The sequence below is a fragment of the Lithobates pipiens genome, unplaced genomic scaffold (assembly GCF_037356315.1).
Source record: "Lithobates pipiens isolate NorthernLeopardFrog02 unplaced genomic scaffold, aLitPip1_a1.2 Scaffold_19, whole genome shotgun sequence".
NCBI lineage: Eukaryota > Metazoa > Chordata > Amphibia > Anura > Ranidae > Lithobates > Lithobates pipiens.
The window spans coordinates 38,582,791-38,596,859 of record NW_027507764.1 but is presented as its reverse complement, the minus strand read 5'-3'; the positions used below and the strand labels follow the sequence as shown (position 1 = coordinate 38,596,859).

The 14,069-nt window shown below is 43.4% G+C and overlaps 1 protein-coding gene across 4 annotated transcripts in view; it reads left to right on the top strand.

Annotated features, from left to right (window-relative positions):
* The window catches only part of ADCYAP1R1 (ADCYAP receptor type I), a 335,354-nt gene that overhangs the window by 282,952 nt on the left and 38,333 nt on the right, over nucleotides 1-14,069 (top strand). For 2 of the 4 annotated variants that reach the window (XM_077490662.1, XM_077490663.1), the window contains exon 14: nucleotides 8,058-8,132. The exons of the other annotated variants lie outside the window; for them this stretch is intronic. In XM_077490662.1, the coding sequence (XP_077346788.1) occupies nucleotides 8,058-8,132 (75 nt within the window). The remainder of the gene's footprint in view (nucleotides 1-8,057; nucleotides 8,133-14,069) is intronic. 4 annotated transcript variants of the gene reach the window in all.

Sequence of the window (14,069 nt, the reverse complement as noted above, 5' to 3'; positions counted from 1 at the left end):
TAACCCTAACCCTACCCTGCTAACCCCAGACCATAACCCCAACCCTAACCCTACCCCACTAACCCTAATCCTATCCCAAATATTAAACCTTCTCCACTAACTCCAACCCTAACTCCACCCTACTAACCCCAATCATAACCCTATCCCACTAACCCCATTCCTAACCATATCCCCAATATTAACCCTACCCCACTAACCCCAACCCTAGCCCTAATCCTACCCCGCTAACCCCAATCCTACCCCGCTAACCCCAACCCCATCCATACCCCACTAACCCCAACCCTAATCCTACCCCACTAACGCCAATCCTACCCCGCTAACCCCAACCCCATCCCTACCCCACTGACCCCAATCATAAACCTAACCCTATCCCACTAACCCCATCCCTAACCATATCCTCAATATTAACCCTACCCCACTAACCCCAACCCTAGCCCTAATCCTACCCTGCTAACCCCAATCCTACCCCGCTAACCCACACCCCATCCATACCCAACTAACCCCAACCCTAACCCTAATCCTACCCCGCTAACGCCAATCCTACCCTGTTAACCCCATCCCTACCCCACTGACCCCAATCATAACCCTAACCCTATCCCACTAACCCCAACCCTAATCCTATCCCCAATCCTAACCCTACCCCTCTAATAACAACCCTAACCCTATCCCTAATCCTACCCCGCTAGCCCCAACCCTACTCCTAACCCTAACCCTATCCCCAATCCGAACCCTACCCCACTAACCCCAACCATAACCCCAAACCTAACCCTACCCCACTAACCCTAATCCTATCCGAAATCCTAACCATACCCCACTAATCCCAACCCTAACCCTAATCCTACCCCACTAACCCCAATCCTACCCCGCTAACCCCAACCTTATCCCTACCCCACTAACCCCAATCATAACCCTAACCATATCCCACTAACCCCAACCCTATCCCCAATCCTAACCCTACCCCTCTAACAACAACCTTAACTCTATCCCTAATCCTACCCCACTAGCCCCAACCCTACTCCTAACCCTATCCACTAACCCCAACCCTAACCCTATCCCCAATCCTAACCCTACCCCTACCCCACTAACCCTAATCCTATCCCAAATCCTAACCCTACCCCACTAACTCCAACCCTAAGCCCACCCTACTAACCCCAATCATAACCATAACCCTATCCCATTAATCCCATCCCTAACCCTATCCCCAATCTTAACCCTACCCCACTAACCCCAACCCTAACCCTAATCCTACCCTTCTAACCCCAATCCTACTCCGTTAACCCCAATCCTATCCCTATCCTACTAACCCCAATCATAACCCTAACCCTTTCCCATTAACCCCAACCCTAACCCTATCCCCAATCCTAACCCTACCCCTCTAACAATAACTCTAACCCTATCCCTAATCCTACCCCGCTAGCCCAACCCTAATCCTAACCCTATCTGCTAACCCCAACCCTAACCCTATCCCCAATCCTAATCCTATCCCGCTAACCCCAACGGTATCCCTAATCCTACCCCGCTAACCCCAATCCTAACCCTACCCCTAATCCTACCCTGCTAACCCCAACCCTAATCCTATCCCCAATCCTAACCCTGCCCGCTAACACCAACCCTATCCCCGATCCTAACCCTACCCCACTAACTCCAACCCTAATCCTATCCCCAATTCTAACCCCACCCTATCACCCCAACCCTATCCCCCATCCTAACCCTACCCCGCTAACCCCAACCCTTCCCTGCTAACCCCAACCCTACCCCACCAACCTCAACCTTAACCTGCTAACCCAAACCATAATAATAACTCTATTCCACTAAACCCCAACCCTAACCCTAACCTTACCCTGCAAACCCAAATCCTAACTCTATCCCCAGCCCTAACCCTACCTCGCTAGCCTCAACCCTAAACCTAACCCTACCTCCTCATTCACTGCGGTAAATTTTCTTGCAAAGTGCAACTACCCTTGCAAAGTGAACAGTCTGTTTGCTTTTAGTAAATCAACCCTTTAAGTTAACACTGGTTCTTCATGGTTAGTAGACTTTGAGAACAAGGGATATCTTGTATTATGTCTCTGTTTTACATTGATAAGATGTCTTACTATGACCACCGTACCAATGTCTGTTGTGTTGTGAGTGGTCCTTAGCGTGTGTCGTGTGATTTGTGTTAATATGGGTCTTCTCAGTAAGAAGTAGCATAGAGAAAAGTTAAGTAATACCCAAAGAACCAATTAGAATCCCAAATTGGTAAAATATTTTAAAGGGGATTTTTGGGCAGAATAGAGATTTAATTAACAAATAAGACATAAAAAGCTGCTTAACTATGTCTGCATGTTGTTTTTTGATACGCTTGCTTCATTCTATAAAATAAAGATTGTGTGAAATAGTAAGGACTTTTGTGTGCCCTATGCCCACCAGGCATCACAGCTTGTGTCATTCCATCCAGTACTACACTCCGGTGGACACTCCCAAATGCAGTAGTTACAAACACGTGTATGCTGCAACTGGGAACTGATCTTTAATCTTCAGTATAATGGATTCTAGAATTTGTGTATATACAAAATAAAAACACAAAAACACAAGATTTTTTTTTTTTAAATTTCCAGTTAATTTTTATATTTGGCCCATATTCCTTTAAGCACTTTCCGCCCACATAACACCCACACATCGCACATATTTGTCCATAGACAGCAGAGCTTTCTGTACTGAGAATGTGCTCACTGCGCACTTTCAACCCAAAGACAGCTCATGGTCTGTACTAATGATCAGGAACCGGCGGGAATGGCTTCTGATCATGTGGCCACAGTGACATGATCAGGAACCGGCAGGAATGGCTTCTGATCATGTGACCACAGTGACATCCAATCACAGTGGTCACATGATTAGGCAGGCCTTCCAGCGCCCAGTTAAAGGGATGCTGAAACTGGCAGGAAGGTGTTAAAAGGAACTTACTGTGTGTTTTTAGTGAGCACATAATTACAGGTGGTATTGTAATGTTTAATTATTGATGTGACTTTCAAGTTTTTACCTACCATATTTTCTTGAATATATAGGGGTTGTTTTTTTTTTCCCTTGCAAAGGGATTGTTTCACTTTGCATGGAAGTTTTCACTTGGCTAAGTGAATGTGGTGAAAAATTCTACTTTCTGTGAAACGCGTGAAGATCAGAGCTATTTTTCCCACTACCACTTGATGCTGTAATCACGTTTGGTGAACCCTAGGAATTGCACCGATACCATTTATTTTACAAGTACAAATATGGATACTTTATTTTTAGTACTCGTTGATACCAATTACTGATACCTACTGCAACTGTTTTGTTTACACTTCAGCTGTCAGCGATGGTACAAAGCATCAAAAAAGTTATTTACAATTCATTTTTTTTTTTAAGGCTTGAGAGGTAGGTAGGTAGCTTAGGTGACACTATAATACCTGGCACCTCATCCTTTTTAAATTGAAAGGAGCTGCAATAGGGTGATTGGGATTATGACGGTGCCCACGACAAAGGAATATACATAGTTTATATAGAAATAGAAATTTTATTACATCAAACAACAACAAATGATGGGTTCAATAAAAAAAACTATTAGCAGAGCATAATACAGATCGTATTAATAATCACTGGTATCCATATATGAAAAGTGATTAATACTTGATTTTGTATCCCAACATGTTTCACCAACATTGGCTTCTTCAGGGGGAGCCAATGTTGGCGAAACATGTTAGCCACTTGTCGACTTGTCGACCGGCCGCAGTACATATACATATATACGCATACTGTGGCAGGTTGGCTCTATTGCGCGAAACAACGTATCTGTATGTCACTTTGTGCAATAGCCAGCGGAGGGCGCCAATCAGCGGGTCCGGCGGACGCTGTGTCCGCTGGCCACCTGCGATCGATCCCCAGAGAGACAGGACGATGATCTGCTGATGTACACAAGGCATCCCATCAGGTATGAACAGAGAGATCTTGTGTTCCTGCTAAGCAGTAACAGGGATCTCTCTGTTCATCCAGTGAGTCCATCCCCCACACAGTAGGAAAGCACCTCCTAGGGACACACTTAGGCCCCTTTCACACTGGGGCGGGAGCGGCATCAGTGGTAAAACTGCGCTATTTTTACCACTGCTTTACCGTCATTATAGCAGCGGTATTCAGCCGGTAGTGGGCGGTTTTAACCGCTCCAGCGTGAAAGGGGCCTAAGTGCCTAAGCCCTTGGGGCTTTCACACTGGAGCCACAGCAGCGGCTGTTTCAGGGCACTTTGCAGGCACTATTTTTAGCACTGTAGTGCCTGCAAAGCTCCCCAGTGTAAAAGGGGTCTTAACCCTTTGATTGCCCCTGGTGTTAACCCCTTCCCTGCCAGTGTCATTAGTACAGTAACAGTGCATATTTTTAGCACTGGTTACTGTAGTAATGTCACTGGTTCCCAAAAAAAGTGTCCATTTGGTGTCCGATTTGTCCACCACAGTGTTGCAGTCCCGCTAAAAATCGCTGATTGCCGCCATTACTAGTAAAAAAAAAAATATATATATATATAGATATATATATATATATATATATATATATATATATATATATACATATTACATAATAGATGCTATAATATACATTTATTGAGATTTTTTTTTTTTTTTTACCAAAAACATCCAGCAGAATACATATTGGCCTAAATTGATGAAAAAAATTAGTTTTTTTTTACATTTTGTTATTGGTTATGTTACATAGCAGAGAGTAAAAAATATTGTTTTTTTTTTTTTTTCAAAATTATCGCTCTTTTTTTTTTGTTTATAGCGCAAAAAATAAAAACTGCAGAGATGATCAAATACCAACAAAAGAAAGCTCTATTTGTGGGAAAAAAAGGACACCAATTTTATTTGGGTACAGTGTCGCATGACCGTGCAATTGTCAGTTAAAGTAATGCAGTGCCGTATCGCAAAAAAAAAAAATGGTCTGGTCATTAAGGGGGTAAAACCTTTTGGGGCTGAAGTGGTTAAAGGTGTAAAAAATGTAACGAACAAAACAAACAAACAAATTGTTAATAGTTTTTAAAATAGAAGAGAACAAAAAAAATTAAAAATCTTGAGGAAAATAATAAATGAATGGAGGGGAATAAGGAGTTAATTTAGGCTGAATAGAGGTTAAACAGGGTAGTATTTAATAAAAATAAATAAAATGTAAAAAAAATGTTTTGTTACATGACAGGGTGCTTACTAACTTCATCTGCGAACCAAGATTCTTCCCCTTGATCTGTAGATGAACAAACAGAAAGATACAAAAAAAAAACCCAAAAAAACAATGTTTCTTTTTATCTTTCTGTTTCAGCGGGTGAGTAATTTGTTGATAAACATTGCCCGGCTGCTTTTTTTTTTTTTTTTTGACAGCTCCAATTGCCGAGACTTCGTTACACTTCAGAAGTCAACAAGGGGAACCCCACTGACAACTGAATGAGTCACCGGATGTTAAGGACGCAGCAACCGATAATTGCCAGCATTTTTTAAAAAATTTTTTTTTTTACATTTTCAGCTGTCAGTGGAGGAATCTCACTGACAGCTGAAAGAACTGAGCCTGAAAGTGTCGGTTTCAGGTATCGGAGCATTTGCGCAAGTACCGATACTTGTGCAAACGCTTAGTATCGGCGTCGATACCGGTATCGGTGCAACCCTAGTTAACACGATATTCATAATATATGTATGACGATAAGAAAATGATAGCAGAAATATAGTGAATTAAATGGTATCATAGAGACTGGGAGTCTGCATGAGGTCATTGTATACGTAATCAAAGTTGAGAACATGCTTATTTTAATTGAATGTAAATTAAAATTTGGATTTTAACACTGTTTGTTGTTGGGCACCCTAAAAGTCAAAATTCTTGGTTGTTTTTTTCATGAATTCACTTAGTCTGAAGTTCCTTAAAGTGAATCTGTTACCATCCCAGGAAACTCAAGCTGAACATATAATGAAATAAGAAAAGAACACATTGATAGAGGTTCCTTTGATCAAACCGATAGAAAAATGTCCAGCGAGTCCAAAAGTGTTTAAAAGCTGAAGCTATATTTGAATTGTAAAGGCCGTTATAAAAATCAATATTGGCCTCACCCCTCCATTCTCTAGAACGGGGATCTCCTAACTATTCAGTACGAGGGCCATATTGTATATCTTACAAATAATCGTGGGCCAAAAAAAACCCCATCAAGGTCCTCCCTTACGTCAGATCTCCATCAGCATTCTCCTTACCTCAGGGTCCTTATTAAAGTTGTCTTTACATCAGAGTCCCTATCAGAGCTCCCCTTACATCGCGGTCCCCGGTTGTTGAAGCAGAGATCATAGGCAGCCTCTGCTGATCTAAATTCTCAATCAGTACACATTAAAGTGGTTGTAAACCCTTACAAACCACTTTGATCTACAGGTAAGCCTAGATTAAGGCTTACCTGTAGGTCCAAGAAATATCTCCTAAACCTACACGGTTTAGGAGATATTTACCTGAAGACAGCCATCGAAATCCTAGCGCCGGAGCAGCACCGGACCCACCAAGAAAATGGATGCTCGGAACTACAGGGGACAGCGATGACTTCGCTGGCTCCTGTCTCAGGTAAGTGACACATAATGGACTACTATGCGATGCATAGTAGTCCATTATGCTTTACCTTTGCAGGGAGGCAAAGAAGAAGTACATCAGGGTTTTCGAGGGACTAGGTCCGACGGTCTTTCCGAGGGGCTTTCGGCAGAGTTCTGACGGAGTTCTGACGGACTTTCCGAATGAACGGACTTGGCCACACACAATCACACCAAAGTTCCGACGGATTCGAACGTGATGACGTACGACCGGACTAGAATAAGGAAGTTCATAGCCAGTAGCCAATAGCTGCCCTAGCGTCGGTTTTTGTCCGTCGGAGTAGCATACACACGAGTGGATTTCTCGCTAGGAACTGGGTCCGGCGGAGTTCCGGCGGAAAAATTTGAAGCATGTTCCATTTCTAAAGTCTGTCGGATTTTTGCAAATCAAAAGTCTGCTGCAGGCCACACACAATCGAATGGTCCGCCGGAATCGTTCCGTCGGACCTTTGATGTCGAAAAGTCCGGTCGTGTGTACGCGGCATTACACTTGTGGTCATGGGACCCTGATTGAGAAACCCTGCTCCTAGAACTTTCATTTTGGCTAATCCCTAAACTTTTCTCCAAAAGATTCCCCAAAAGACTTCTTTTTGAAGTCTGGGTACTACTGATTTGTTTTTCATGAGAACCTATACTTCCAATTAAAGTACATTTTTGTCTAATTAGGGGTTCCTTTAAAATTATAGGACTGACACTTGTCCCCCTCTGTCCTGCCTTCTGACCAACTCAGAAGGCAGAAGGGGTGGGGACAAGCTCAACTTTTTATGTGTAGAGTCAAGATTTGTATAGAACGCCAGATTTTATGAGTTTTTTTCAAGGTGACCTCTTCTTATACTTTTTTTTTATGTTTACTCTCTTTTGTATTGAATTATTTGAATGGTTCAAGATGCAGTCAAGGTTTTACAGGTCAAGACAAATACAAAAGTTTAGAGGTAAATCAGTACATCACATAGCCAATGAATCAAAGGATCTAAGTGAAATTTATAAGAGGGAAGGTACATACGAGATGCCACATATGAGCTCAGAGAGGGATCAATATTGAGTTGGCCCACCCATTGCAGCTATAACAGCTTCAACTCTTCTGGGAAGGCCGTCCACAAGGTTTAGGAGTGTGTCTATGGCAGGGGTGTCCAAACTTGATGACAGGTTTACTTTTAGAAACACCTTCTGACAATCGGGAATATCCCAGCTATCAACCTATCAACTACAAATTTGCATTACTTAGAATATCTTGAGAAGCGAGCAGCGGAAAGGGTCATGTGATCTATCCTTAACTGCCACTTCTAGAAAGGTTGTTTTATCTTCCATCTCTAGCTCATTCAGTAGGAGGTCAAAGATGACAGAGGTCACTGTATGGGTTGCAATGCTTTCTTTTTTTCCATCGGCTTGTTATGAAATGAGCCCCTTTTGGTTTACACCACCACTTCTTCTAATCCTCTCATGTATGTCAGCTGCTTTCAGGCATGCTTCTGTAAGAGGGCTAACCAGTATTCTGTCAAGATGTCTGAGCTTTCCATCATCACTGTGTAAGTCTGCCCATTGCAATGGATTTGTTACCGTGATTGTGACATCGGTGGTGTTGTATGTGTCTGCTTTCAGTGGTGCATGATTCATTGGTGTTGTCCAGTGTAGACAGGTCGCTGTCTACCTATTCACTACACACAGGGCATTATTCAGAGCAGCCTTTCTCAACCTTCTCAACATGGAGGAACCCTTGAAATAACTTTCAGGTCTTAGGGAACCCCCTGGATAATAATTACTATATCTACAGCTGAGGTTACATTAGTAGGATGGTCAGTGAAAAAAATGGAAGAATCCCAACCTTACAGATAGATAAACCATCATCGATGTCATTGGTTACGTATCTGAGATGCAGACGTTGCTCAAGGAACTCCTAGCAATCTCTGGAGGAACCTTGGTTGAGAAAGGCTGACTTAGACATTGCATAACCCTAGCTACATAGTAGTGATGGGTCCCCTTTTTAAGCAGGATCTATCACTTTTGTTACAGGATTGATTATTACACTACCGGTGGGGGTGGGGGGGGGGAGAGTCTGCTGCCTGCTTTATAGTCAGGGAAAGTGGTAAGTTAGAGTTAAACCCACAAAGTTGCCCAGTCGGTGTTGCTCTCAAGTATTGTAATGATATTGGTGAAAGATCTGGTTACCAGACAGGCAATTTCTGCTCAACAGTAGATCTCCACCGTTTGCTTGATTTGTTGTGCAAAACAGCAAGAAGAAGAACTGAAACCCCATACCATTGTTCAAAAGTCTAGATACAACTGGAGACCAGTGATGCCGCATACACACAACCGGACTTTACGGCAGACTAGGTCCAACGGAATCAGTCCGTAGGACAATCCGATTGTGTGTGGGCTAATCCGATCGTTTTTCGTTAAAAAAATCCAATGGACCTAGAAATAGAACATGTTTCAAATTTGTCCGACGGACTCAATCCCTATCGGGAAAACCGTTCGTCTGTATGCTGGTCCAACGGACAAAATACAACGCAAGGGAAGCTATTGGCTACTGGCTATTGAACTTCTTTTTTTAGTCCCGTCATCACGTTCAAAACGAATGGACTTTCGAACAGACTTAGTCCGTTGGTGTGTGGCCAAGTCCGTTTGTTCGGAAAAGTCAGTCGCGAAGACCGTCGGACCTAGTCTGCCGGGAAGTCCGGTCGTGCATGTGCGGCATTAGGGTCAGAGGGACAATAAAAGGAGCAGCTGTCTTGCTTTGTGTCTTTTAGGGTTCTTTGTGGTAAACCAAGGAAGCATAAGAAATAATCTCTATTGTGTATTAATGCTTTACTAAACAAAGAAAATACTGCACATACAATTGTAGGAAAAACAATTAATGACATAAAAAATATCACAAAATATGCCTACAACATGCACAAACTATCTATCCTTTCTAGCAAATAAGCATGTACAACGTACTTACCTGCTCTGTGTAATGATTTTGCACAGAGCAGCCCCAATCCTCCTCTTCTTGGGTCCACCACCAGGGCTCCTGGCCCCTCCTTCCTGCCGAGTGCCCCCCAGAGCAAGCAGCTTGCAATGGGGGCACCAGAGTAGACTCGCTTCCAAGCTGTGGCTTTGTGTGTCCATTCACACAGAGCTGTGGCTCGCACCTGCCTTCTCTCTCTCTCCTGATTGGCTCAGTGGCTGTAATTGTTAGCAGTGGGAGCCAATGACTCCTGCTGCTCTCTCAACCAATTAGGAAGCAGTGTCCCCGGAGAGCCGAGGCACTTGTGCACTATGCACATCACTTGATCGAGAGGGGGCTCAGGTAAGTATTAGGAAGATGGGGGGCGGGGGCGGCGGCACAGAGAAGGTTTGTTACCTTCATGGATAGAATCCACGAAGGTAAAAAAACCTTGAGCCTTAACAACTACTTTAACTTGGTTCTTCCTGGTGATGGAATCTTCTTCCTTTTAACCAGGATCTTCCAGACTGCCTCTTGCTTCCCAGTTTCTTAGTTCCTCAGGACATGGCTTGTTCATGTCCTCTTTCCCTTCCCCTACTTCCTGTAGCATCACTTCCTGCCCCGAGCTGGGGAACCAGTCAAACCGGTTAATTAGCAAATGAATGGAGGGGATCTTCTAAACAATACATGACCTTAAAATGATATTCCATATTTGTGCTCTTAAAAAGCCATAGCAACACAGTAACCAATGCATGTTGGGTGTCCATAAATAACTCCTATATCTGGGCTTATAGGAATAATGACTGGACCTTGGACAGTATTTTATCAAGTGTGTTTGGCTGCATTGTTTTCTATTGCAAACCCTGATGGAGGATACATATTTAGACCTCTAAAAAACGCATTGGATGCTTCTATTCTCAGCCCTTTGACCCTTACTGGAATAAAATTGCATCTGAACTATTGAACAGTGGTGTGTTGCCTCGATTTCTTCTTCCTTTTGCTTTATAATAGCCATACCTGCTATTCAAGACCACCAAATATGGGACGGGTACGAAGGCCATTTCAGTTTCAAATTTAGTACACAATTAACTTTGCCCAGTGAAAGGACACTGCCAATACATTACTGGAACGGGAGAGGCCAAAAGTGCCAACAAAGGTCCACCAACGTTTTGGGAAAATTGGTTTCACATTGGCCCCAACTTATCTCATTTTAGGCTTGTTGCTGCACTAGATGGCACAAAAATAACACTCAGACAGAAGTAATGATCAGACAAGGTGAAATATAGATGAAATATAGGAGAAATTGTACAACTTTATTTGATTTGCACACAAAAGAACAAAGGTACGGGACTTCACTATGTAATAATTAGGATAATAGTAATGGGATACATTGGAGCTCAATCATTAACATTACAGTGGAGCAAATATTTTTCATGTGATGCTGTGCTTCTGTATTTTATTGTATTTTGTATAGTATATCTGCTTCAGTTTTTTGGGGAAAATTGTTGGGCTGATTATGAGCATCCAACATTGCGTTTTCGGCCTAGTCCCTTGCTGAATCTTTTGATGATATATTTAACCGCTTCCCGACCGCCGCACACAGATATACGTCGGCAGAATGGCACAGGCAGACAAATGGCTGTACAGGTACAGGTATTTGCCGCCTTTCGGGGTGTGCACATCACAGGAGCACGCCCGTGGGTCCCTGGAAATCAATGTTTGTCGGCGGCCCACGATTGCAGTGTGGAGAGGTAGAACGGAGAAGTGAACAAGGCATTTCCCCATTCTGCCTTGTGAAATTACAGAGATCCACTGCTCCCTGTCATCGGGAGTAGTGATTGCTGTCATGTCCTAGGTAGCCCATCCCCCCCCATAATTAGAATCACTCCCACTCACACTTAACCCCTTGATCGCCCCCTAGTGTTTAACCCCTTTCCTGCCAGTGTCATTTACACAGTAATCAGTGCATTTTTTATAGTACTGATCGCTGTATAAATGACAATGGTCCCAAAATATTGTCAAAAGTGTCCGATGTGTCCGCCATAATGTCGCAGTCACGATAAAAATTGCAGATCGCGGCCATTACTAATAAGAGAAAATGTATAAAAATTCCATAAATCTATCCCCTATTTTGTAGACCCTATAACTTTTGCGCAAACCAATTAATATACGCCTATTGCAATTTTTTTTTTACCACGAATATGTAGAATAATACATATCGGCCTAAACGAGGAAAAAAATCGTTTTTATATATTTTGGGGGGATATTTATTATAGCAAAAAGTAAAAAATATTGCTTTTTTTTCAAAATTGCCGCTCTTTTTTTGTTCATAGCGCAAAAAATAAAAACCGCAGAGGTGATCAAATACCCCAAAAGAAAGCTCTATTTGTGGGGAAAAAGGACGTAAATTTTGTTTGGGTGCAATGTCGCACGACCGCGCAATTGTCAGTTAAACCGATGCAGTGCCGAATCGCAAAAAGTGCTCTGGTCAGAAAGGAGTTAAATCTTTCGGGGCTGAAGTGGTTAAAGACTTTGCAATTTTAATTTGAGGAAAATTCTTTTGAAATTGTTAGGCAGTTTTTAGATGTAGTTTTTGACAAATTGGTGATTCTCTGCCCATCTTTACTCCCGAGACACTCTGACTCTCTAATGCCACGTACACACCACCGGACTTTGCGGCAGAAAAGGTCAGACGGAATCATTTCATTGGATATTACGATCGTGTGTGGGGCTTCATCTGACTTTTTTTTTTTCCGAAAATTCTGACGGACCTAGAAATCGAACATGTTTCAAATCTTTGCAACGGAATCAATTGCTATCGGGAAAACCGTTCGTCTGTATGCTGTTCTGATGGACCAAATACGTCGCAAGGGCAGGTATTGGCTACTGGCTGTTAAACGTCCTTTTCTAGTCCCGTTGTACGTCATCGCATTCTAAACGAATGGACTTTGGTATGATCGTGTGTAGGCAAGTTCGTTTCAGAGGAACTCCATCAGAACTCAGTCTGAAAGACCGTCAGAGTTTATTCTGAGTGTACGGGCATAAGATGCCCTTTTTACACCCAATCATATTAGTGACCTGTTGCCAGTTAAAGCGGAGGTCCACCCTAAATTGGACCTTCCGCTCATTGGAATCCTCCCCCCCTCCGGCGCCACAATTGCCACCTTTCAGGGGGGAAGGAGTGCAGGTACCTGTACAGTACAGGTATCTGCACCCACTTCCGGGATAGCTCTCTGCGGAAAGGGGCGTAGATTCTGCAGAATCTACGCCCCTTTCCGAAAGTCCCCCGTTGCCTGCTGGGAAACACACAGATCCCAGAGGCAGCGGGTCCATCCTTATTGCGCAGCGCAACTCGCGCATGCGCAATAGGGAACCGGGAAATGAAGCCGAAAGACTCCACTTCCTGATTCCCATACCCAAGATGGCGGCGGCAGCACCCGAGAGACGATCGAGAGATCGGCTTCGGGTGCCGACATCACGGGCGCGCCGGGCGGGTAAGTGTCCTTATTTTAAAAGTCAGCAGCTGCAGTATTTGTAGCTGCTGGCTTTAAAAAAAAAAAAAAAACGGCGGAACTCCCGGCGGACTCCTGCTTTAATATAAGTAGTTACAAAATGTTCTTCCAGCTTTTCCTTTTTAGTACCACTTATTTTGCCAGCTTTTTTTGTTGCCTTGTCCCAACTTTTTTGCGATGTGTTGCTGCCATCAATTTCAAAATTACCTTACTTTTCTTTTTAAAATGATCAATTTTCTCAGTTTTAAAAATTTTCTGTGTTTTCTTTTTTTCTTTTGTGAATAAAATCCGGGTGTATGAGATTTGCAGATCATTGCATTCAGTTTTTTTGTGTAGATTTTTGCGTGGCGCCCCAACTTTTTTTTAACTTTTTTTGCACATACAGTAAGGTCCTGTCAACACCTTTCTTATCATATCACATGGCTATGTGCAATCACTCTGGCAGTCCGGAAAAAAAAAATTCATAATAGGTCTAATTTGTGAAGCTAACACTAGGGGTTGATTGATTAAAACTGGAGAGTGCAAAATCTGGTGCAGCTGTGCAATGGTAGCCAATCAGCCTCGAATTCCAGCTTGATCAATTAAAGAGGAAGTAAACCCTTCCAAACAACTTGGACCTATAGGTAAGCCTAGATTAAGGCTTACCTGTAGGTCCAAGCAATATCTCCTAAACCTATATGGTTTAGGAGATATTTGCCCGAAAATGGGCACCGCTGTCTACGGCGCATGCGCCGTAGACAGCGGCGCGCATGCGCACTAAATGCGGCAAATCCAAGAATGGATTTGTCGACTCCCGTGCGCATGCGCGGGAGTGACGTCATCGCGGCTTCGCCGTATGACAGCGGCGGAGCTGCGAGGCGCGACTCCCGTGCGCATGCGCGGGAGTGACGTCATCGCGGTTGCGCCGCTGTGATTCGTCGGAGCTGCGAGACGCCACAAGCAACATGGATGCGGCGGACTACAGGGGACAGCGGCGACTTCGCTGGCTCCTGTGTCAGGTAAGTGACACATAATGAGCTACTATG